General features: G+C 45.4%; 1 protein-coding gene across 3 annotated transcripts in view; it reads left to right on the forward strand.

Annotated features, from left to right (window-relative positions):
• Window positions 1–26,804, forward strand: part of VWA5B2 (von Willebrand factor A domain containing 5B2) — a 275,105-nt gene that overhangs the window by 144,678 nt on the left and 103,623 nt on the right. For all 3 annotated transcript variants that reach the window (XR_015304972.1, XM_086949475.1, XM_086949474.1), the window contains exons 7-12: window positions 2,244–2,368; window positions 5,765–5,941; window positions 10,290–10,400; window positions 15,364–15,566; window positions 21,744–21,858; window positions 25,707–25,892. Coding sequence is in view for 2 of the 3 variants with exons in the window: in XM_086949475.1 (XP_086805601.1) it covers window positions 2,244–2,368; window positions 5,765–5,941; window positions 10,290–10,400; window positions 15,364–15,566; window positions 21,744–21,858; window positions 25,707–25,892 (917 nt within the window). In the remaining variant the exon portion in view is untranslated. The remainder of the gene's footprint in view (window positions 1–2,243; window positions 2,369–5,764; window positions 5,942–10,289; window positions 10,401–15,363; window positions 15,567–21,743; window positions 21,859–25,706; window positions 25,893–26,804) is intronic.

Genomic DNA, 26,804 nt, shown 5'->3' on the forward strand with positions numbered 1-26,804 from the left:
TCTGAGAAGTGCAGATACTCTCACACTAAAAGTATTGAACCTCCTCTGAGAAGTGCGGGTACTCTCACATTAAAAGTATTGCATCTCTGCTGAGAAGTGCAGGTACTCTCCCCTAAAACATATTGAATCTCTGCTGAGAATTGCAGGTACTCACCCTTAAAAAGTATTGAACTTCTTTTGAGAAGTGCAGGTACTCTCACACTAAAAGTATTGAACCTCCTCTGAGAAGTGCAGGTACTCTCACACTAAAAGTATTGAACCTCCTCTGAGAAGTGCGGGTACTCTCACATTAAAAGTATTGCATCTTTACTGAGAAGTGCAGGTACTCTCCCTTAAAACGTATGGAACCTCCCCTGAGAAGTGCAGGTACTCTCCCATTCAAAGTATGGAACCTCCCCTGAGAAGTGCAGTTACTCTCCCATTAAACGTATTGAATCACAGCTGAGAAGTGCAGGTACTCTCCCATTAAAAGTATTGAACCTTCGCTGAGAAGTGCAGGTACTCTCCCATTAAAAATATTGAACCTCTTCTGAGAAGGGCAGGTACTCTGCCACTAAAAGTATTGAACCTCTGCTGATAAGTGCAGGTACTCTTCCATTAAAAGTATTGAACCCCTGCTGAGGAGGCTATACTCTCTCATTAAAAGTATTGAACCTCGGCTAGGAAATGGAGATGCTCCACCATTAAAAGTATTAAACATCCTGTGAGAAGTGCAGGTACTCTCCCAATAAAAGTATAGAACCTCCTCTCGGAAGAGCTGGTACTCTCCCATTAAAAGTATTGAATCTCTGCTGAGAAGTGCAGGTAATATCCTTTTTAAAATATTGAGCCTCCGCTGAGAAGTGCAAGTACTCTCCTGTTAAAAGTATTGACTCTCTGCTGAGAAGTGTAAGTACTCTCCCATTCGAAGTATGGAACCTCCACTGAGAAGTGCAGGTACTCTCCCATTCGAAGTATGGAACCTCCGCTGAAAAGTGCATGTACTCTCACATTAAAAGTGTTGAACCACCACTGAGAAGTGCAGGTACTCTCCCATTAAAAGTATTGACCCCCTGCTGAGGAGTACTGTACACTCCTATTAAAAGTATTGAACCTCATTTGAGAAGTGCAGGTACTTTCTCATTAAAAGTATTGAATCTCCTCTGAGAAGTTCAGGTACTCTCCCATTAAAAGTATTGAATCTCTGCTGAGAAGTGCAGGTAATCTCCTTTTCAAAATATTGAGCCTCTGCTGAGAAGTGCAAGTACTCTCCTGTTAAAAGTATTGACTCTCCGCTGAGAAGTTCAGATACTCTCCCATTAAAAGTACTGAATCTCCACTGAGAAGTGCAGGCACTCACCCATTAAAAGTACTGAACGTCCGCTGAGACGTACAGGTACTCTCCCAATAAAAGTACTGAACCTACCCAGAGAAGTGCAGTTACTCTCCCAATAAAAGTATTGAACCTCCTCTGAGAAGTGCAGGTACTCTCCCATTCGAAGTATGGAACCTCCGCTGAGAAGTGCAGGTACTCTCACATTATAAGTGTTGAACCTCTGCTGAGAGGAGCAGGTACTCTCCCATTAAAAGTATTGACCCCCTGCTGAGGAGTACTGTACACTCCTATTAAAAGTACTGAACCTCCTTTGAGAAGTGCAGGTACTTTCTGATTAAAAGTATTGAATCTCCTCTGAGAAGTGCAGGTACTCTCCCATTAAAAGTATTGACCCTCCGCTGAGAAGTGCTGGTACACGCCCATTAAAATGATCAAACCTCCCCTGGGAAGTGCAGGTACTCTCCAATTCAAAGTGTTGAACCTCCACTGAGAAGTGCATGTGCTCTCCCATTAAAAATATTGAACCCCTGCTGAGGAGTGCTGTATTCTTCCATTAAAAGTATTGATCCTCCTTTGAGAAGTACAGGTACTTTCTTATTCAAAGTATTGAATCTTCTCTGAGAAGTGCAGCTACTCTCCCATTAAAAGTATTGAACCTCCTCTGGGAAGTGCTGGTACTGTCCCATTAAAAGTATTGAACCCCTGCCGAGGAGTGCTGTACTCTCCCATTAAAAGTATTGAACCCCTGCTGAGAAGTGATGGTACTTTACCTTTCAAATGAAAGAAGTGTGGTACTCACTACCCATGAGTACCTTCTCATTTACAGCACTGGTTCATGTGATTGATGTATGTATTTAATAATGATGATTTCTTTATCATGCTTGCTATATTTCGACCACTGAACAATGGCTCTTGTGTCTGCTCTCAGAGCCCCACAGGCCTCACCTGCTGTTCGAAGAGGGATCCATGTCCTTCCCAGAGTATGAGGCGCACACCAAGAACCGCAGAGACTACATCCGAATGGCCAGGAAGGAGTGTGAGACGGACAGGATGGTGAGCAGATGCATTGTGGCGCTTTAGCGTGGCTTCCCTGCTAGCAGATCCCCACTGATGAGACCCAACAAGGCTAAAACATGTCTGTGATTGCTTGTGTTCTATTATACAGCGAGGCATGCCTCCGCAGGTCTAAATGAAGAGTTCTTTTTGGTACCGCTCGGCAGTTCACAGAGGAGCAGTGCTTAATTTGAGCCGGTGGATTCAGGTGCTCGGCACTGGCACTTAATTGTCAACACTGGTGCTTGTGACAGTCTGCCACAAGGTGGCGCTGTCTGGCTAATTTAGAGATGACCACAACAGCACTTAATTATGAATTCAATATACATTAAAATTACTATTACCTGCTTCCCAAGCCTGGTTGTGGTAAACAACCTGATCTCTGGGGACCCAGCCACTGGCCGGACTCCCTTGGGCTGTTACTTGCCCTGGCTACTAAGGTCAAGAATCTCAGCTCTATTATAGACGATAAGCTTTCCTCGAAGCCACGGGTGTCTAAGGTTACTGCTACCTGTTTTTCTGTCCTCAAGTGACTGAAAAAGATCCTTTGGCTAATTCCCTTAGCGGAGAGAATGGTTATTCAGGCTTTGGTCATATCTAGATTGGATTATGGCAATGTGCTGTACCTGGGCGCGGATAAGACCTCGATTCGACGTCTACAGATCATTCCGAATGCAGCAGCCCGGTTATTCTTTTGGCTACCGACGTAAACCTCAGTCTCTCCTCTGCTTCAGAATCTGCACTGGCTTAAAATTGCAAAGTGCATTGAATTCAAGGCACTGTGCTATATGTTCAAGGCCAGGCACGACCTAGCTCCCTTATACATCCAAGGAGTGGTGACTCCCTATGTGCCCACACGTCTGCTGAGATCACCCGCCCTCTCGCTGCTCGCTATGCCTAGGTTTCAACTTACTCGCATGAAGGGACGTTCCTTTGCTTAACTTGGTCCTAAGCTGTGGAATTCTCTCCCAGCCTTTCTTAGGAACTGCAACTCCTTACTTGCCTTTCGTAAAAATCTGATGACTTGGCTTTTCTAGCTGTCTGCTGGGGTCAGCATTAGCTGCCTCTATCCTGCGCTGGTTAGCCCCTCGTGGTAGCTGCACATATTATGTCGCTTAAATAATTTAAATGATTTGCATATAGCTGGGTCCAAACTGTGGTGGCATGGTGTGCAAAAGAACAGTGGGTTGGAGTGTTACCCCGAGCTATTGCCAGTGGTTAGACTTTTTTGCAAGCAGACTCCCGTCACCTTTTGTGTGTTTCATATACAATCCCAGGTGGCATGGGTATGCCCAGATATGGCTCACATGCTCACTGTGTCACTGGAACCAAGCTGTGCCTGGCTGATGAGCTCATAACTAAGGCAAAATTGGTCCGGGGTCGCTTGGGTTCTGGTTCAGGAAGAGCTTGACCTGGCAGTTCGGGCTGGACTGTTCCAATTGGACCAGGATCAAGACTGATTTGCATATGGCTGGGTCCAAACTGTGCTAACTCAAGTGGTTAGACAGTGGTTAGACGTATTGCAATCAGCCTCCCATTATCTTTTGTGTCTACCATGGGACAAACTGCCCTGACATGGAGGACACGTACAAGTAGGACAAGACAAAGACATGTTTTGAAGATGAATTGAACAGGTGAACCTTACCCTAACCTAAACTAGTAAATGTAAATGTAAATTTGAATTTTATGCATTTTTGGAGATCAAGCCAGTGCAGTGTTTTGAGGCATGGCAGAGAAGGCGATCGGGAAGGAAGGTTGAGCACCAATCTGGCCGCAGTGTTTTGTAACTTCAACCAGTTACCAGTGGGAGTCAGTGGGTGCCACGGGTTCAGAGGTGCCACAGCCACTGCATAATTGTGACTGTGACCAACCCTTAGCAAAATATGGGCCTTTACATTTTATACCACCAGGTGACTGCTGACATGTTAAATATTTTTCAAAACTTTTACCCCCTTATCCATTTAATTTAGAGCATTTGGGCTTAGGCGTGGTCTCCTTGAAAACTGTCTGGTTCCACCTTTAAATGACCACCGGATCTCCAGTGACCTCATTAAACAAATGCCTAACAACGTGAAGCTCTGTCCAATTTTTGTTTTTCCAAACCTGAAGGAACTCTAAATTTGTGGGTTGGGATCTAGTTCGACCACTACCACTGTACTTTGGAAGTGCCATCTCTGAGGCATGCTAGATGCCTGCTTAGCAACCTCGGTTGAGACCACGACTGCAAGAGTAACTGAGGCACAGCCCCAAAAGTATCACAGCCAAAGAGGCATGTTATAGAAACTCATTCACTAGGCTGTAGGGGATTTGTCTGGCATGGACCAGTATATTGTAATCAAGGAGGCTTCCACTGACTGTGCTCAGTGGACATTGTAGTGTCACTTTTGGAACATGTTTTAGTGTTCGCAGTTAGTTTTCCCAAGCACTAAGAATATATCCGGGATCATATCTAACCTAGAAAGATCTAGGAAGCTCTCATTTATTTTCTTTGATGTGTCTCATTTTAATGGGAAACATCCTTTACCACGCAACTTTTACCACGCAGTGCTTTTACAACGCAGGTTTTACAACGAAAACCATTACAACGCATTGCACTGGGGAGCGCTCTAGGATAAGTAATAGTTTAATTTACTATCCAACACCTTCCCTACTATCCACGGGGACTGGAGTAGTTGGAATAGTAAATTAAACTATTCACTATCCAGCACCCCCCAAAGCAATGCGTTGTAATGGCTTGCGTTGTAACAGCATGTGTGGTAAAATCATGCGTTGTAACAACATACATCCCATTTTAATTATCCTGGTTTACCAACATGTAAATAAGGACTTCCTCTGGTTAAAAGTAAAGGGGTCCGATTCACAAAAGTAATCTGAGACAAAATCCTAACTTTACGACTTTCGGTATTCACAAAAGGCATTTCGGACTAGTAAAGTTAGGAATCCTAACTTCACTACTCATAAATGCACTTTGTGAATACCGAAAATGTATTTAGGAGTAGTAAAGTTAGAAATATTAACTTTACTACTCCTAAATGCACTTAGTGAATACCGAAAGTCGTAAAGTTGGGATTTTGTCTCAGATTACTTTTGTAAATCGGGCACATAGTTCTTATTGACACTGAATTTATTCAAATGATTGTTGTCACAAAGAGTTTCAAAATTAATACTGCTCTCTGCATTGACTGCCCAACCTAGATAGCCTGGTCAGTAGCACCAACGGAGTTCTTGACCACTCAGTTGGCATGCGGTCATAAATAACGCCCTTGGCAACAGTAGTAAACAACAGTACTTACTCTGGGTATTGCCCATTAACCACTAACTGTTACCCTGGACACATAGAAAAGGCATTAGATCTCCTTCTGAGCCCATTACCCAGCACTTCTTTCTTCTGTACAGGTGTCGTTTGTGCAGAAGCGGTTTCACAAGGACATATATCATAACCCTGCCCTGATGCTGAACTTCTGCCCCGACTTCTGCCAGGCGACCATGGACCTGCGCACGGTCACGCGAGAGGTGATATTCATCATCGACAGGAGCGGAAGTATGAGCGGCGCCAACATTGAGAAGATCAAGGTGAGATCTCTGAGTTCATTGGACAAAAGTAGTCTACTTTACCTACACTGATCTATCTGCAGCAGGAAGATGTGTGACACATCTGTGTAGGACACAACCACCAGATGTGAGAAACGTAGCAAGTGATGGGTCCTCAAGAACACACATCACCTGTAGTTTGTAGAGATCTGAATATCTCTGCAGCTGCAGGTGCACATTTCTGATCATTGGTGGTTTCTCAGGTTGAGGTTAGGACCTGATCTTTGCTGTAGAGCACTGATGAATGATTCACTCTAGTATTATAGCTCACTGCTGAAGACTGCATCAGTCATGAAAGGCACCCTGTCCCGGTTATAGGCCGACCCGCAGGCCTTTAATGACCAGTGTAGTCTGAGGCAGAAGGACTATAGTACTATTAGCACATTCTTCCCACTGGGGGTAAAATATTCTAAATTAAACATGAAGAAACAGTAAGACAGCCCTTGGGAATTTGGACCAGAAGGATAGTCTTTACCAGCCATTATTGGCCCTCTGGAACTCATGTTTTCAGTGGAGCTCCCTACATTCCAATGTCCTTGTTCACCTTACATACTGAACACATCCCAGTCACGTGCTAGCTGCGGCAATCCTAAATACGCAAGCTCTATCACACTCTCTATTGGCAGGAGTAGCAGCCGTGTACCTTTGCCACAGAGTTGTGTGTTTGTGACAGTAGCTTTTCATCTAAACAATTAGAGAGCTATCTTAAAACACATCTATGTCAATTCCTCATCCAGTGTGAGCCCCTGCGCCTCTCTTTCATACCTTCAATAACCTTAAAGCTATATGCCATGTTTTTAACCTGAGAACCAGTTCTCTATGCAAACTATGCAATACATGTTTCATGCATATCTGGAAAGCAAAGTAGAAGGGCGGATGTCCATGGAGCTGATATAAGTTTACGCAACTTGGTGAATTATCGCCTTATCAGATCGCCTGACCATCTGTCTTAAACGGCTGTTTATTTGCTTATGCTGTCTATTAGATTCTCTTGAATAGTGTCGCTAGTTGTTGGTTACTCTACTATCACCTGTAATGTGTACCATTAGCCATTGACCAGTGGGTGTACCATTGTTTTACTGTATTCTATCACGATCATGTGAAGCGCTCTGACACCTTCCGATCTAGCAAGCGCTATATAAATCTTATATAAAAATATAAATGAGAGATGCTTAGGGAAAATACTCATTGAGGTGATTTAAGCTGGTAAGAGATATTTAATGGAGGGGACTGAATTGAGAACTTATTAGTGATGGGATTCCCATGGTGATTATCTAAATGAGAGGAGACTATAAGAAAGATGCTCATGAAGGTGATCTAGGGGTTAGCTACCTTGGAGAGATGTTCATGAAGTTGATTGCTGAAAGAGCAGCCTCTTCTACTTGCATCATTGGAACTGGTGCAAGGGGTTGGTGGCTTGTGTAGAATAGCCAGAGGAAAGGATCCAATATATAGTTTCCTAAATAAGAAAGGTAAAATGAAGGTTATTCAGAGGAGACACCCTAAGGAAGAGATGAGCAGGAAGTAATCACCTAGTGAGGTTTCCAGGATAGGAGTGTTTGCAGGCAAGAAATAGGAATCGCATTGGGTTGTAGGACCTTAAGGCATGCAGGGAACAAAAGCATATATTGCAGTTCTAGCGCACAGAGTTTCTGTTTAATTTCTATGTAAGATTTTTCTTTGATCTTGCACGTTTGGAGTGTAATCAGGGTAGTCTGTACTGGTGTGATTCTCAAATCGTTTCTGCATGATGAGTCATGCCGCCCTAAGGATAGCATCTCTGTCCCTGTAGTTTAGGATACGGGCTATCAAGGCTTTTGGCGGAGCTCCATGAGGGGACCACACTGACAACGCCCTATGCACCCTCTTCACCACAAACATGGGCAACATGCCCACTGGGTTGAGCTCCTGTCTTATCCAGTCCTCTAGGAATGTCTCAACGTTCATTCCTTCTGCCTGCTCTGGGAACCACAGGAAGCGAAGATTGTTCCACCTGGAGCGGTTCTCCAAGTCCTCCGTGGGATCCTCGAGGATGGCTGTGGCTCTGGTAAGACCTGCCACTTGTCCCCTCGGAATTTTCATCTTCTCCTGCAGCTCCTTTTTCGAGCCTTCTACTGTTTGCACTCTCTCTCTTCACCACCTTCTGCAGTTCCACCCGCAGCAGATTAACATCAAGGGAGAACTTTTCTATCTTCTACTCCAGGGCTGCCCAACTGCCCGGGATGACCTGAAGCAGCTCCATTCTGAAGGGCTCCTCCTGTAGTACATCTCACTCCAGCTCCTTCTGCAACTCTGTGTGATGTGTTCTGCTGCAGGAGGGCCTGGGGTGTGGCGGACTGCACAATTGTATTCCCCCGAGGCCCTCTAGGAACTTTGTCTCTCCCCATTCCGGTGAACAGAGCTTGTGTCTGTCCTGATGCTGTGGTGCACCGCATGACTCAACACTTCAATTTATAGTCCAAATGCAGTCCAGCATCTCAGGCCGTGCTCCCAAATCGGAGCCTGGAGTATCAAAGATACCCCAGACAGCCAGAGATCTCTAGCGCCCCAAGAAGTCTCAGTGGGCACTCAGGGATAGAGCCCTCAGTCACAGCACCACGACATAAACTTATCCCCTTCCAGGGTCACAGCGCCACTATATACAGTCTTATTACTTGTGTCAATCAGGCCTTCATGGCTCCTAATGCCTTCTACTCGAACGTACCCTCGAGTAGGAGTGGGCGGAACTTGTGGAGTTTTACTCCATGGAATTACACAGAGTTATCTAAAAATTCTGCGAGATTCGTAGAGTTCTGTGAGCAGCTGATTCCGATTCATCTCACTGTTTGCACTGATTTTTAGCTCCGGGAGCTGGTCAGGTGCTTTTAAATCAGGGTGAATGGCACCACGTGGTGTGCCAGAGGGTGCTGCTTCTTTCTGCCACTCAAATAGATGGACTACTTGAGTGGTAGTTTAACGTTGACGAGCCGCCTTGTGAGAAAAACTCCACCAGTTGAGCTGAGTTTACCGCCCTCCTCTATTCCTGAGGCCCACACTCGCCTCTGTACTCTTTTCCCTGGGCCAGAAGTCAAGCCTCTCCAGTGCTTCTCACCGGAGGATGCTACTCTCGCCCCTCCTGGACACCCCGGGGGAGGTCACCAAGGTAGAGACCCTTGTCTGTTTGCCACAGTAGTCTCTCCTCCACTCTGTGCTGCCGGGGGCTTCATGATCTTCAGATGCCGAGGTCCACCAAAACCTCTACATTCACAGTGCTCCCCACCTCAGCCAAAACTGTCCAGGCCCTGGGAGGGGAGGGACCCCACACCAGTCTTCGCGCTGTAGAGGCCACAAGAGTACTTGTCGCCACCTCTCCTGCTCCGGAGCAACCAATGACACCCAATTGCTCCCTACTTAGTCCATCAGCTGCTTGATCATCCACGGCTCTGCCACAGCAGCTTTCAAACTCCGGAATCAGCCCGGGTTCAAGTAGGCTGCAGATCGATCCTGCAAGGAGCCAGTCTCATAATGACTGCCGGCGGCCTCAGCCTCCAGGCAGCAAGTGCGACCCTAATCAGAGGCCACACACTTAGTTTGCAAGTGCAAAACTCACAAACCCTTTGCCCCATCGAAGGGCGGATTTAGTGAGCTAAAAAACGGTGATGGATCAAGCCCTGATCTTTGGACTGGGTAAGAGTGGTCTGCTTAATTCAGACACTCTGTTCATCACCACCCCCTTTTCTGAACCATCGAAGGGCAGCCCAGACAACAAGATGGGCCTCCTTCACCTGAAGGATTCTGTAGGATTAAGCCGGGGGCCAGGGGGCTCTATTCCGGTCAACCATCTTGCTTGGTCATGCCCCCTTCCCCCGTTAATCTTGATCAGGGGCAAACAGGAGCTTGCAGCAATATTGGAAGTCTAAGTGATGTAGTAATAGCTAACTCAGGGTTTGGCTTCACAATTTTCACCAGTAAAACCTAGCAAAAACTTAGAAGCAAATCACACATATTCCGAGATTACATAAGTTGGAAAAGGGTAAAACGTGAACTCTTAGCGTGTTGTTCCCATTCCGAGGTATAAAAGTTGGAATGGGGCAGTAGAAGTACACTTAGTAAATATTGACATTTGCGGTATGAACGTTTACTGGTTTTGCAATTACCGCGTGAGATTGCGCAGCTCATAGATTGTTCCCCGCAGTGCTTTGTGGTAACATGCATTACACCTGGCTTATGTCTGTTCTAAATTAGCCATGTTGTTTGATGACATTTGCCATTCTTGCTATCTTCTACGCCTACTTGACTTGTTGCATTGTTTATATTGTGTGTGCTGACTACTCCAATTCCCCCCACACAGGACGCCATGCAAGTCGCTGTAAAGAGTTTACCTCCCGGCACCATGCTAAACATAGTTGGGTTCGGCTCTAACATCCGCACGCTCTTCACGATGAGCAAGCATTGCAATGCGGTAAGTACCAAACAGCAAGTTGTGATCATTTCACATTCATACTCAAAATCCTAGAAAAAGAGGTCACAAAACTCTTGCATAGCTATGTGGAACAAAACCATATCCCATGCAATCAAGAGTCAGAGTTTATTTTCCCAAGACGTGTAGAAACCACGTTGCCCAATAATCAAGACTAAAAAGTGTGATTGTTGACAATCCCTGGATCACAATTGCCATAAAAATACGATTGAAGAGGCTACAAGGATCACCAGGAGAGGTAGTGATACCAGGAGGGTACTAGACCAGGATTCTCTCCTTCCTCAATGATCACAGCCAACAGGTAAAAATTGAGTCTACAACATTACCTGCTCGGGAAGAGTCCTAGCGAGTGCATCACAACTCAGTTCTTTGACTGTTACTTCCATCTGATACATGTGGACAACATGGGGTACCCTTTCAGATGTATGTTGATGACACCAAAATCAACATTTGATTGAATGAAACATAGACTTAGATCATCGAGGACACAAAACAAATCACAAAGGGATCACTGACAGAATATGGGAAACAAAAATATAGTGTGAACAGAATATCGGGTCAAAAATATCGAGACGGTAAGTGGAAATCGGTAAGTGTAGATTTAGTATTCTTAAGTCCACATCTACATACCTTGAAGTTATATATATATATATATATATATTGTCAAGGTGCATTTATGTTGAGTTATATATAGTAAAACCTTGCTTACTTATAGAAATTTACCTTAACGATATTTTTATCCTCGATATTCTTGACATGATATTTTGTCCCACAGTATTTCTTTTTCCGACATTCTGTCTTAACACCTCCACAAAGGTATCCTGGATTTTGAATGGCCACAAAACCTGAAACATCACAACCCTGAAGGGAAAAAGCCTAGGAATTGAAACTAATACTTAAATGCCTTTTTTAATCCAACTCAACACCACACTTAAGGTCTTAAATTTGCAGTAATCCCAGGGAACCTAAAAAACCTCACCCCAATTACATCACAATCAGTAATTGGTGGTCTGCTACAGCACATCAGACTATTCAACAAAACGTCAAGAGAATAAAACACACTGTCAGATCCCTAAAAGTTCACAGTCTTAAACTGTGGAACAGTATGAACTGACTTTGAAGGCTGAAACCACGTATCTGTCCTTCAGAAAACTCCTAAGAATGGAGTTATGCAGACAAGTTTTTGACCAGGCTCCAGAGCGGATGGTAGCAAGTGAAGAATACTGGATAAGGGTCAAGCCCTGGAGATGACTGGAATCTGCTATTCCAGAATCTTGGCCTTTCATACAGTACAACGTTCTGAAGTGTCCGTGTTGCATTGCAAAGCACTAAATCAAACATCCGATAACTTATTAATTTAGCTGCAACTGTTGGTCTGATTCACAAAGGTAAACTTTCCTTTTGTGTAAGTTTATGATTTGTTTGCCATTCACAAAGGAATTTTGGGAGTATTATCTTTACAATTGCTGAGTATAGGCAGTCATAAAGATACTACTTGTAAAATCGCTTTGTAAATCGTAAACGTACCCAAACGGGTAAGCTTACCTTAGTGAGTTAGGCCTACTTTGTTCTTCTCCCTGTTGCATGTCTAATGGCCTTGGAAGGAGGTATTGGAATTTGTAGTTCTGGTCTGCTAGCTGCAAATGTTGGGTTGATGGTTGTCTCCTGTATTCGGTGTCGTTGCATTGGCTGGTTCTTTTGGACTCATGTCTTGGTCATTATGGGAGCTCCCTATCGGGCACATGCATCATTGTCAATTGCATTCGCAAACGGTGCGAATCACAATTTTCGGCCGTTTGCGAATGCAATTGACAAAATTGGGATGCATCATGTTTTTCGCAATTTTAGAAATCGCAATCAGGTTGCGATTTCTAAAATTGCAATTGCATTTAAGAAATCGCAATTTGAGATTTCTTAAATGCAATGCATGAACATTTTACATTTGCAAATTCGCAAATAGGGAGAGGTAAATTACCATGAAGTTGACCTTCATGGTAATTTGCGAAAACCTTCAAAAATGCACAAAAGTGCATTTTTGAAAGTTTCATTTTACACACACACATGCCCTTGGGGCATGTGTGTGTGAAAAATGCACTTAAAGTTATATTTCAGGGGTGCGGGGGGTCCTTTAGACCCCCCTGCACCCTTGAAATTGCATTTTCAATTTGCGATTCGCAAATTGCTAATTGCAAATTGAAAATGACTTCCCATTCATTCCTATGAGCCTCTAGGCCCATAGGAATCAATGGGAAGGGTTTCCTTAATTGCGATTTGCAAATTGTGAATCGCAATTAAGGAAATGTAAGAAATCGCAAAAAAAAAGTGATTTCTTGGTGCATAGCCGTTTGCGATTTCTTAATTGCGATTCCTTAATTTTCGCAATTAAGAAATCGCAAACGGCAACAATTATGCATGTGGCCGTTTATGCAGAACTGGTACTTGGGCTGGGCTGGGGAGGAATCCTGAACGTGTTTAGAATTCGGTGGCTTAAATGTAAAATGTACTTCTTACTTCAAGTATATTGTTCGCACCCTCCTCTTCTACGCGTACACTGAGCATTAGCAAGATTCTTCTGATCTTCAGAGTTGCTGTTGTAAAAGCCTGTTTGAAGAGGTACCTTTTCAACATTTTCCCACCTACCAACCTGTGCCCAGCAATAGAACCCTGAGTGGGTGGTTGAATGACCTTTATCCACTCTGTCCATGAGGGGCAACACATTTCAAGCTATGTGCTGCCAATTGGCATTCCTCGTGCCTTGTGAGTCGCTAGCAGCATGGTCGTAGCTCTTAAATGCTGGTGAGAGGGATCAGCTACTTAGCCCAAGGAGCATGTTTTCATATGCAATGTCCTGCAGACAATGTGCATGAACTTGGTCTTTGATTTGGAACAGGTCCACTTGAGTCACTGTCTGGAAGATGTAATCGCAGCATCTCAGACAGTTTTAAAGGCTTACAGTCGTGAGATTAGTGGAGGCCTATTCACACACTGCATTTTGGAATATGTTTTATAGTACTACTAAACGTGCTTCAAGCTGCTATTCACAAACCTACATGCTGAGTTTACGCCAGTGGCGTAACTATAGCACCCGTGGTGCAAAGGGGGGGAATCCAGGCTCCAGGGGTCCCCCTCTTGCACTGGGCAAGGGCAGCGGGTCCTTTGCATGAGAGCCTGTGACTGGAGCATGGGGGGCTCCCTCCATGTACTTTGCAGGGGGGGGTCCTCAATTTCTGTTACGCCAATGGTGCACACCTCCGCCTCTCCTGTCTTTTTTTGTATGGAGATCTCTGCGCCGAGTGCAGAGTCGCTGTGCAGGTAAGTGTATGTTTTAGTAGACAATGTGGGAGGGACAAAAGGGAAAACGTAGAATACTTACTAATAAAGGGGAGGGGAATAAAGGGTAGTAGAGAGGGACGTCTACCCACCCACGATTGAGTGAGCCCTCTCCTATGGACAAACTGCACCTCTAAAGTTACTTCAACCAGAAAGGGACCCAAATTGGTAGTAAATGACTCCAGCTCAGACCTGAAGTACATCCAGCACCACACCTGGCCAACTACTGGTACTGCATCACCCTTCCATAGAATTCAATGGAGATAGGGACTTAAAATAAAATCCATAGGACATATGTTAAATGCCATTAAATTAATTTAAATAGTAAAAAATATAAATAACTGTAATGTATATATATGTATATATATATATATAGATATATAGATATAATACATATTTTAAATTTAACTATAAAATATTCTACTACCTTTTTTGCATTTAAAAATTAACGTAACAATTTGTTTTCTTAAATATCAATAAAGTTATAATAAAATGACCTTAAGTTATTTGTATACATCACCTTCAATAATTATTAATGCAGTTGAATAAACGTTTTTACTTTCCTCTAGACATTACCATAGAGTGACTTCACAATCGTTATGGAGCTCTCCATATGGTAAAGTATAGGAAAAGGTTGCCTGTACTTTACCATAGTGAGACCTCCACCCTGGTGGCGGAGATGCCTGCATGGCAAAGTATGAATAAAAAGTAGAAACGTTTTTTTCAACTTAGAAAAATAGCGCACAAATATTTTTATGTTACATTTTAATGTAAATTATCTTTATATATTTATTTTAAATGTATAACTAAAGAAACAAGTGCTATAGCATTATTAACTACATTTTGAATTAAAAACTGAATATAAATATATACTAACATTACCTTTACTGATATTTTTAACTATTTAAATTATTTTTGATGTAAATTCACATTATTTCCTATAGGGTTTCAGTTTAAATCTCTAGCTTCATTATTATGTATGGAAGGGCAAAACAGTGCTAGGGAGAATGTGGCCTAACGGCTAGAGTGGTTGAGCCCCAACGTCGGCTCATTATCCTGTGACTCTGGGCAAGTCGCTTAATCTCCATGTGCCCTAAAAAAAAAATCAGCGAGGTGGAGTTCATATTCTAATGGCTTGCTTCTCAGCATTCTGAAGGAATCTGAAGAGTGGACCCCAACGATATTTTGTACTTTACACGATCAAGTTATTGCAATCTACCCATGAGTATCATAGCCGTATTGAGTGGAAACGCTGCAGGATTTGTACCTTAACCCCTTCCATGCTCATGACGAACCTCAGCCGTCATGCACTATGGTGCTCGTGTGCTGATGACGGCTGGGGTTCGTCACGGCCCGCCCTGTTCGTGCTGTTTACAGCACACCAGGGGAATCGCGGCAGCATCGAAGGGGTTAATATAGTCATGGTACTCAAAGTTGTCATGCAATATATGGTGTATTTGACTTTGTTTATTTTAGGGGTACTAACCCTTTAATGATTGCCAGCATCTGGTTTGCTGATATCAATGAAGTTGTCCAAATGTACCCAGTTGCAGTTGTGATGGGGGTGGGTCTGTGATGTATGCCAATGCCAATACTATGTCTGGTTGCATTTCAGGAGACTTTGGCCCTGGCCTTCGAATACATTCAGAAGATGAGAGCCGACATGGGGGGCACGAACATCCTGGCAGCTCTGACGTGGGTCTTTGGGCAGCCATTGCATCGCGGGTACCCGAGACAGCTCTTCATCCTCACGGATGCCACAGTGAATAACTCCGGGAAGGTTATCGAGCTGGTGAGGCGGTTTGCCAGCACGGCCAGGTAAGAGAGACCGAGGCATCAGATCGAAAACAATGCAGAATGTTTCCATTGGTTTCTCCATTTTGACAAGCTCTCCCTGACTTTTCTGGTACTATGACACAAAACTATGTAACCATTAATGGTCCAATCAGAATGTCAGAGCTCCAATTAGACCATCAGTGTCCCTCTCTCAGATCCAGACTATCAACTTATCTTCGATTATCAATACCCATCCAGAATATCAATGTAAGTGACACTCTGAATGCTCCCATACCATAGCATTACCTTAGGCCACCTCTGCCTTCCAAGGCAATTATTATCAGGGGTGAGTGAGGTTTCAAAGTTTCCTCTTGAAGTTTGGCAAAAGTTTCAAAGTTTGACAAATTGCGAACTTTACAAAGTTTTCCTATGCCTAGAAAAGAAATTTCTCACACAATAAGCCTTTGGGAGCACGTTTTCTCAGAAAATCTTTCGGGAAAAAAGTTTTTCAATAATTAGTCATTTTTAATGCTGAGATAATTTTACCGCTTGCCAACCGTTAGCAGACATTGTCCACCATGTTTTGCTAAGTTTGTCAAGAATAAAAAAACATTGATACGGGGAAAAAAGTTGCAGCGGTGATATCAGGAGAATGTTTTATTACAACAATTTTTTGCATGAAAAATTTCTTACTTGCTGACTTAATTACTACTTGCTAAACTTAATTATTACTTAAATAATAATTGTTGAGTATTATGAGTGAATTATTATTTATTAACTATTTATTAATGTATACAATTAAGAACTGTTAATTATTACTTAATAATTACTTGCTTATTTTCTTACATACTTAGGGGGCGATTACGATGGCGGGCTGCGAAAGGGACCGCCCGCCATAGGTGCGGCGGTCCCGAAAAATGAATTAGGATGCGCCCGCCACACTGGGGGGCGCATCCTGTATGTTTACATTGTGGCGGGTGGCAGCACCCGCCACAATGTAAAAATACATGTTTTACATTTGCATGTACAACGTGGCAGGCATCGTACGATGCCGGCATCGTACGATGCCTGCCAACTTGTACATGCAAATGTAGGGGGGTACCATAGGTACCCCCTACGTGCAGCACCCCAGCCCCTGGGGGCCCGCAACGGGCCCCCGAAGGCATTTTCCGCCTGTCTTTTTGCGGCGGAAACTCCACCACAAACGACAGGCATCCTAATACCCACGACGATGCCTGCACGGCACCGCCTCCATTGCCCCATTGTACCTGGTCCTGCAAGGTGGGCGGAAAAGGCCCGCCTTGCCGGACCACGGCAGACGGTCTTTCCGTCCGCCCAGGTACCTTTCCCCTTCTCACCGCCATCCTAATTTGTCAGTGGGAATTTTAAGGGCGATGGCGGGAGATCTGCGGCCGCCGGGCCGGCGGTCCTCACCGCCGGCCCGGTGGTCGCGGATTTCCCGCCATCGTAATCAGCCCCTAAGTTACCACATGCCAAACATTACAGAAAGCATTCGAGGTTGAGGACGGCTCATTACCACAGGTGCTAACAAGGGCCGAAACTCATTGGCATTTTGGGATATGAATCTTGAGGAAACATATTTCGTGTTTTATTAAGGTTTTTTCTTATTGTGTCTGTGGTGATGATCATTAAAGGCACGGTATTCGAGTCTCGACTGTTTAGTAAATGGTTTTGTCCCAGAAAAGTTTGATTTATATTGGTGCCTTCCTTCTCCTTGGCACCTGACTACATGGCCAACACCAAATATGCCCTTTAATTTAAAGGCAGATTGAATCATTCTACCCTTTTGTGAACAGATTGCCTGACACATCATCCTAAGGAATGGAGTTTGTTCTGTGATAACTTAATCCTAACTTTACAGAGGGATCCTAACAAACGAACCACATCCTGCAACTTGCGAAGTGAGGAAAATAAAATTAGTTGGAAAATTAGCAACACATCTAGAGCATTTTTTAGAAAATGCATGATTCGTCAATTTAGTATTCAACATGTGCACAAATAATTTGTTTAAACCGTTGTATCACGTCACTGCAGCATGGTCAACCTGTGAAATCGAGTGCTACTGTAGCTGTACCAGAGTGGCAGCTCTTTGGGTCTGGGGCCATCTCAATATTCTGGGGTTCAGCTAGTCTAACTGCAGTGGGTTACCATGGCACCAATCTCCTCATCAGAGATGAAGGTGAACTGCATCTGAAATGTTGGGCCTTGCCCCAGCCCATGCACTGAAGCTGAAGCCTTTACTGCTCACTCACAGGATTTATTGACACATTAAAGCCCATTAAAAATGCTCAGATTGCATCAGAGAGTGTATGCAGCCTGGGATGCTTTTAAGAGTTTCTGGTTGCCTGGATCTCGGTGAATGCACAGAGGGCTCTACACGTGCTAGCTAGGCCGCTTCTTCTTCATTAGGACATGTGGTGACAGCCTGCGATGGACTGATTGATGCATTGTCTGCCAGGGGCCAAAACTCTCTTTCCTCCATGGAGTGAAGACCTGAATGGATGAGACTGAGCAGCCCTAGAGTGCCTCCACATCACAACTCTCATAGAGTGCAGTTTCTAACTCCAGTGCAGTACATAATGTTTTAACATCCGACCGACGTGCTCGACCCATCCGGCCCTTCTTCCCTGCTTCGGGTGGGCTGCAATGGCCCTTGTCTGAGGAGCCGGCTTATAGACCTATCAAAAGCCAGGAAAGGTCTTGAGAGTGAGCATCATTCACCCTGATCTATCCTGGCTTGTGATAGGGCTAGGGCGACTTTGCCAAAACAGAGTCATCACCATGGAAGGCTTTGAGACCAGATATCCCGTACTACTTTGAGCAGCATATCTATGGATTGTGAATGTGTGAGGAATCAAAAAAGAAATGTGAAGTCTATGACCCCTCCTGACCTGGAACCCCCTTCACCCCTGACATACTGCCAGTGTTCCTGTTTCCACCTTTGTCACTCGAAGGAAACTATAGACAGCAGCTTCTTCCTCTGAGGGTACAGCTGGTGGTGGTGCGGCTGCACCCAACGTACTCTATGCGCCAGCCGCCACTTCTCCTTTCCACTCTCTTGTTACATCTAACACATTCAGATGACCTTACAGCAACATAGAGCACTACACATGCAACTAAAATATCATCACATAACCCCTTTCTTGGACTGTCCTTATGGGTGAATGCATGCCGGGTGGATCTGTGTATAGGTGTGTGAAGGTTGCCGGGTGTATCTGTGTATAGGTGTGTGAAGGTTGGTGCCCATTGGTGCTGGTCTTTCTGGATGGGTGACTTCATGATTGCAGTTCTGTGTCTCCATGGATTTTGTAGGTAATCTGCTCTTTTTGTGTATTTGCTTGTATGTGGATGTTGTGTGTCGTAGTATGGTCCCCACACTCCATGTCATGATGGACAGTGTTTCCTGGTTTGAGGCATAACTATCTGGTGTATGACACTGATTTGTTGATTGGATGCCACCCACGCCGACACTAAACAGAAGACAGTAGATTGTGATACAAAAGCGTAGAATTGTAAGCAGTGTGTGCACCTGGTGCCTTGCCACCTACCCCACCACCCATGCCAGCACCCTCCCTTTCCCCAAATACATCAAATATACCTGACGTCCACCACCCTGCTACACCACCCTGGAAAATGTGCTCTCCCACCCCATCCTAAAATCACTCTCAGCTCTCATCGAAGCAGAGAGCTGGTGCTGCACTGACATTGGCTGTCTGGGATCTGCTCATCAACGTAGCCTTCAATCCTCAAGGCGCAGGGCTACGAAGACCTACGCTTACAGGGCAAGGCAGTGATTGGCATGGACTTATTTTTGTTGGGTCTGTGGAGGCACGCGAGAAGATGGAGAAGATGGACTGTGAACAATCACTAAGCCGGCTCACTCGGCCTCAAGAGACCGAGACCAGAGGACTAGAACGAATAAGTGTGTGTCTGAGCACCAGTTTCATTCAGGACTTACATTTTCACTGCTTTTATATCGGAACAGTGAAAAAACAAAACTCATCTTTCATTGATGTGACGTTAAGGCAGAGAATGACCAGGTTTGGAACATGGCCTATATCACAAGGGCCTTCAGCGCGCACCTCTTTGAGCTTGACCCATTTTAATACTTATGTTGCCCCCCCTGTCAAGGGTTGTAAGATCCTTTGGATTGGAGGTACTGTCCTACGCCATCGATACGCAAATTATGGTGTCTATCACTCACAGCGTTAGGAAATCTGCTACAAACTTTAAAAATTATATGCAAGCAGTCTCCTCCTGGATGGTTGAGAACTATCTTAAACTTAACGGGGGAAAAACAGAGGTCCGGATTTTAGGAAACCAACAGGATATCTGGTCAATTGATTGGTGGGCGGACACGCTTGGCTGCTGTCCTTGTCCTGTATCCCAGGGTAAAAAATTAGGGATTATTGTGGACAACTCTCTCTCCTTGAGTCTGCAGATTAATAGAACAGTATCCTCCTGCTTTGGGATGATCAGGATCCTCAGAGAAATGTCCCATTTTCTTTCCTTTGCCTCCCGTAAACAGGCAGTGATTGCCTTACTGATGTCCAGGTTGGACTATTGTAATGCCCTTTACCTAGGCATTAAGAAGGGCCTTGTCCGTCGTCTGCAGCTGGTGCAGAATGCAGCAGCCAGGCTGGTGATGGATCTTCTGAAATACCACTCAGTCTCGGCTTCCCTCGGCACACTGCATTGGCTTCCTTTAAATCGAAGCATTGTGTTTAAAGCCCTATGCCTCACCCATAAGGCCTTTTATGATCTAGGCCCGGATGCTATCAAAGGGCTGTTTCAGCGCTTTGTTCCCACCAAGCAGCTTAGCTCAGCTAGCAAAAATCTGCTGACAGTGCCAAGGTTCAAGAACTCTAGATGGGGAGGCCGGGCGTTCTCCATTGTTGCTGCCAGTCTATGGAACTCCCTTCCTGGCGATCTCTCGGGACAGATGTCTCATTCTCTCTTCCGCAAGGCTCTGAAGACTTGGCTCTTTACAGAGATTTCTGTCCAAGCCTTACTTTATCTCTGTACGACAGCCCCGCCTGTAGCGCCTTGACGCCCCTGGGCTGTTTGCGCTTTAGAAGTTTCATATTCATTCATTCACCATGCATATCAAGGAGGGTTTGCACTATTCAAATGAATAGGACACTTTACCCCGCATTTTTTACCCTGCAAGGCCTTTCCCTGCATTTTTTACTCTGCAAAATCATTTACAGTGCAGGGCTTTACAACGCAATTCGTTACAATGCATTCCCCATTCCAACGCAATTACTATTATAACTCCAGGGGGATGTTATTTTGGGGAATGCTTTTTAACAGTTTTCCAGTGTAAATCCCTGCAGGGCAATCCCTAAGTTTGCCGCCTAGTGACGGCCGATACAGGTAAGAGTGTGTGTGTAGGGGGCGACAGATGACGAAAAGGTCGAATAAAATAAGCAAAAAAGCAAACTTACCTTGGGCTCGTCGTCGCTCCCAAAAAGGTGCAGCCCGGGGCGAACGCCGGCCACACCTTAGCTACGCCACTGCTGTCTAAATGCCAAATTGCTCATGTCGGTGTCCCCAGCTTCCTGTAGTGAGCAAGCAGGGGTCCACAGAAGTCAAAAGGTTATGAACCACTGCTTTAAACCATTCACTCCTAGCCATTTTACGCAGACATGAAGGTGTACGATAGTGCCCGTCTCTATGCAGATCTTAGAGACGTATGATACCAATTACTTGGAAGTCCAGAGTTCTGTGGGTTTGAGTGATTTCTAGTCACAAGTGTCCTAGTTGGAGCTCAGGGCTTCCCGATGAGGCCCTTATTGTCTAAATGCCACTCGGCCTCCGAAGTAGCTGTAGCGCAGTTTCTGCCAATGTTTGGAGCCAGGAACCAGCAGCTTCATTAGGATGGACATGTTACACCCTCGGGCCAACATAGTATGACTATTGTACAGACGTTGGAATAATGGTTGTTGTTAATGCTCTGTTTTTCATACTGAGAATATTATTATCATGGACTTTTGTTGTATTCCTGGATTACTAGTTATAAATGAAACACAAATATGCATTCACCGGACCAGACAATTAAATGTATGGGAGAAGTAAATGACAATGCTTCACCTTTCCTGGTCCATGCTGTGGCCATACTCTCTTGCCCGAGTACTGATTTGCAATACCCTAGTGTTTGCTGATTGTTACTGTTTCATGTCCTATCTTTCTCTCCAGATGTTTCAGCTTCGGCCTTGGTCCCAATTCCTGCCACCGGCTCCTGAGGGGCGTGGCGAAGGTCAGCGGGGGCCGGGCGGAGTTCCTGAGTGAGGGCGAGCGGCTGCAGCCCAAGGTGAGCCCTTTGCTGTGTCTCTTAGCTTAAGACTGCTTGAAAAGTGGAGAGGAGAAAGCTACACCAGATAGAGTGAGTACATTTTGGGTCTTCATTCCGGGCAGGCTGGATTTAAGGTGTGAGATTCTGGGATGGGCCAGCATCTCCCCAATAAATCAATCAGTAGATTTGTAGAGCACTTCTTGTCACCTTTGAGGGTATCCAGGCACTATCGTCAAAATTACTGAGTTCTTTTTTGCAGATTCTCCCTGGTTCTAGGGACCTTTCCACTCACCACCGGCTCTAAGCGGGGGGTAAATGTCAGTGTAGGGGCCACAGCGGTAGATGTGTTGGAGCAGTGGAGTGGGAGATGGGGTCAGGGTCAGTGCAGTGTCCAAGCCACTTGAGGAGTACTTCATGCTTCCCCCAGTGCTGGGGAGAGGATCAGGTGGGATCTCTTCTCCCTGCCTCTGATCAAGAGTCCTGGTGGTGCAACCAAGAAGGTATGTATTCTCTCGCCGCCACTGATGACATCCACATGGTACTCTACCAGGGACACACTGCGGCCCTCCTCCTTCTAGACCTCTCCGCAGCCTTCGACACCATCTCACACCGAACACTCGCAGCCAGACTTCACAACCCGGGGATACAAGGAGCCACCCTCAACTGGATCCAATCTTTTCTCTCCAGCAGAACCCAGAGGATCAGACTCCCTCTGTTCCTCTCCAAACCCACCGATATCTACTGCGGAGTACCCCAAGGATCTTCGCTCAGCCCCACGCTCTTCAACATCTACATGGCCCCCCTCACCGCCATCATCAGACAGCAACGGGGTCAGCATAGTATCCGACAACACCCAACTCATCCCATCACTCACCAAGAATCCCAAGGAAACCAAACTCTGCTTCTATGAAGGAATGAAAGACGTCGCAGCTTGGATGAAAGATAGCTGCCTGAAGCTCATCTCAGACAAAACTGAGGTCCTCATCCTCGGCCCCTCCACCTCCGCCTGGGACAACACCTGGTGGCCCTCTGCCTGCGGAGACCCACCCACCCCTACAGACCACACACAAAACCTTTGCGTCATCCTTGGCTCCTCACTCACTATGAACTGCCAGATCAACACCGTTGCCTCCACCGGTTTCAACTGCCTGCGCATCCTCAGCAAAACCTTCAAATGGATCCCCCCTGATTGCAGAAGGACCGTCACCCACGTACTCATAACCAGCAGTCTGGACTACGGCAACGCCCTATACCCCGGAATCAAAAGAACTCTCCTACACAAACTTCAAACCATCCAGAACGTCGCAGACAGACTCGTCCTCGGGACACCGCATCACAAACACATGACCCAACACTTACGAGACCTTCACTGGCTCCCCATCATGAAGAGAATCACTTTCAAACTCCTCACCCACACCTATAAATCCCTCTACAACATCACACCCAAATACCTCAACGATAGAGTATCCTTCCTTGTACCCAAGAGGAACCTCCGCTCAGCCGACCTCACTCTAGCAGAACCCCCGCGTCCGCAGGAACAGAGCAGGTGGGAGAGTCCTCTCCTACATCGTAGCCAAGACCTGGAACGAGCTCCCGGTGAACATCAGATGCTCCCCGACCCTGCACATGTTCAGGCAGGACCTCAAGACCTGGCTCTTCGACTGATCCGTAGCTGCTCCCTGCCCCTCCCCCCGCCAGCATCTTGAGACCCTCACGGGTGAGTAGAGCGCTCTATAAGTCTCCTGATTGATTGATTGAAACATTAAGGGGCCACTTAGGAGGGCGGTCAGAAATGCAACTGACAACACGTCGGCTATGGTCCAACCTCTATCTGCTGCTGCAGTCCGACCGACGCATTGCAATGTGTGTGGTCAGAGGTAGCAGGTGGAGGGACAGTCCAACACTTCCTGGCAGGTTCAAGGATCCCGTTGGTGCATCAGAATACATCATAATCCCCTTATGACGGTGGATCCAGGCTCTGCTCTGCCGTCGGGAATATGACAGCAGTTTCTGACAGCCATTCCATGTTGGCCTTTCTGACAATGAAAGGCTGTTGGAAAGTTTCTTTGGGGGCCCTCGGCAAAGGAGCCTGGTATCAACATCCCTGCACTGTGAGGCGGACACCGCATGAGGCCTGGCACACGGTGCTGGGATGTTTGAAAACATCAATTTTTCAATGGAAGCTTGTGTTGCGGGTCTTTTGTGCACACCGCACAAGCTTCCATTGAAAAATTGATGTTTCCGACCGCCCTATGCTGGTCGCATCCAAATACTGCGGTGGGAACCGCCGACCTAAAGTCGGGCAGTTTCCAATCCGCAACGGTTACACCCGCATGACATCATAAAATAGGCCCTTAAAGTTTTGCACCTACCATGTAGTCTGCCTTTTATGAGGAGATTGTTCTAAGAACATTGGAACAAGATCCTTCTGGGGACCTTTCTGTTTTCGTTTTTTAATTGGTTTTATAACTCCCACTGAACAATTTTTCATTGAGCCAGTGAGATTCCTTGGTGCAGTGGAGATCTGTGTGTAATTTATAAAAAAAAAAGAGTTCAAACTATGAGAAGGACAAACTCCACATCTTATCCTTCTGAAGGATGATAAAAGAACACAACTGAATTAGGAATGAGTTGCACCCACTATTCACAGTGCTGCAAACAGGTACACTGAGGTAGCAACCTCACTGTTAGTAACTGGGAACCCTACGAGCTAGATGGATAGAGAGGCGACATGTTTACTGTAAAATAAAACCTACATATACAAATAAGTAAATATAATTATATTAATATTAGAAATGAGCTGTACCATGTGTTGTGCACTGTTATCCAATGGTTTAATATATAAATGTGACCCTAATGTGCAAAGGGAGGAAATGGGGCCTCTCAAATATTATTTTTATTCAAAAACATTAGTACAACACTGGTTGAACAGTTCAAACTTGCAAACGCCTTTTCAGTGGCAGAGGAAGGGCCTTATTTACAACTTGGTGGGCGGGATAACCCGGCAAAACTGGATGGATATTCCATCAGGCCAATGACAAGTGCCATAGGCTGTAATGCACTTATAAGATGGCGGATTGGGACAGAGTATGCTATCGGCCAAACTCTAAAAAAGGAAAGTCCAAACTATAGTCGGTTTTCTAACAGTTATAGATTTGCCACATTTGCCACATAATCCACCATATGCCACATAATCTGCAGTTTTTAACCAAAAATGTTTTCTCACAAAAGTGCTGCATTATTTGCCTTTCCTTGCTGCATAATTTAGTCAACACTGCCGCATAATTTTGTCCTCCTCTGACGCATAATTCCAATAGCCCTGACTATAGTTAACAAGCACAGAATTTCAGTAGGCCACATGACCATAATTTTGGGGCGCCCTCATGGTCCTCCTTTCAACCTCCATAACTGCCTTTACGAGCTTCTGTACTATTTTTAAGTTATTTAATAATGTTACGCTAGGTGTACGGCTCTAATTCACATTCATTGAGGGTCGCAGGTAGGGTGGTGTCACTTTTTGTGATGTAAATGGGGTTAAAGTTCCTGTGATGTCATTATGGGATAAAAGATGTATTGTTCACTGTGGCTTCCACTATGTATACGATTGTGGTGAAAAGTCGCTAATGGCAAGCCAGGAGCTATTCTCACAAGAGAGTGAGCAAAGGAGCATTTATACAGCTCACACTAAAGATTTGAACTGTCTTTCACCTGTTGAAACATTACATACATTTTAAGTGCTGAGGGCAAGGTCGGCTGTGCTTTGTGTTGTCCGTGGTGAGGTTTCATGTGACATGGCCATGTTTACAATAAGGCGAGTGCTGATTGGCTGAGCTCACCACCCTCTCTTTGTTCATTGGTCCCTCTAGTTGATAAAGTCCCTGAAGAAGGCACTGGAACCGGCGGTGAGTGACATCACCATTGACTGGTACGTTCCTGACACCATGGAGGCTTTGCTGTCACCCAATGAAATATCGCCGTTGTATCCGGGAGACCGCCTGATCAGTTACTGCACGCTGTACCACATCGCCAGCTTCCGGGGCAAGAATGCAGCGGTGAGGGATGCAATATTGTCATATTATTGTCAGTGGGTTGTAAGTTTAATCAGAAACAGATCTGTCTATTATTACAAATATTCTTGCACAGGCAGAGAGTGCCTCTACCCAAACACCCCAGCTCCTAGCATAAGCAGATAATACTGCATTTTGCCTGCACCTGCTCCCCACCCAGGCAGGGTGTATCTCTCACTAACAAATTATGGGGTCAATTCCCATCTCGTCGCAAGGGCTCCAAATCGGATTTGGCTTTACCTAAACTGATCCAGAGCCCTTGTTTCCGACAGACTCCAATTCCGAACGACCAAGTACGATGCCTGGAAACCCTTTGCGCTGGCTGAATCAGTTCCAAAAGGCTTTCGGAGAGATAGAGCCTTTCCGGAGCTGATTTGTACAGCTCTATGGACTCGGTTTCCGAGCAAGCAAGTACGATGAACGATTTGGACGGCCTTTCCGATTCAGTTTGCCCAGATCGAAAAGGCTGCCAGAATCTATTTTTAGAGGCCCGTAGCAGGCCCCCGTCACCCGGGGCCATCCGAATTGGGCCAGTGGGGGTACCCATGGGTCCCCTCTTCCAAACCATGCACAGTGTGGCAGGCACCATGGGGGGCCCGCCACATGGTGCACGATTATCCCCAACCACCCTTTTGTCAATGTGAGCCTGTGTTCGCATTCGGAACACAGGCTCCCATTAAAGTCAATGGGATTCTGACCGAATCGTATCGGGATGCATTCAAATACATCATACTTGTTCGTCAGATGCGCCCGATCCGAGTCGTCCGGAAATCATTCCGGACCGGAGTTGTTCGGTATGCTTTCCGAACGAGATCGGAATCGGGCCCATAGTATGTTATGCAACTGTTTCGTTTCTCTGGTCTTCCTTGAATAGTAGGAGAGCCAATATAGAATTGG

This window comes from Lissotriton vulgaris, unplaced genomic scaffold (genome assembly GCF_964263255.1).
Source record: "Lissotriton vulgaris unplaced genomic scaffold, aLisVul1.2 SCAFFOLD_1206, whole genome shotgun sequence".
Lineage (NCBI taxonomy): Eukaryota > Metazoa > Chordata > Amphibia > Caudata > Salamandridae > Lissotriton > Lissotriton vulgaris.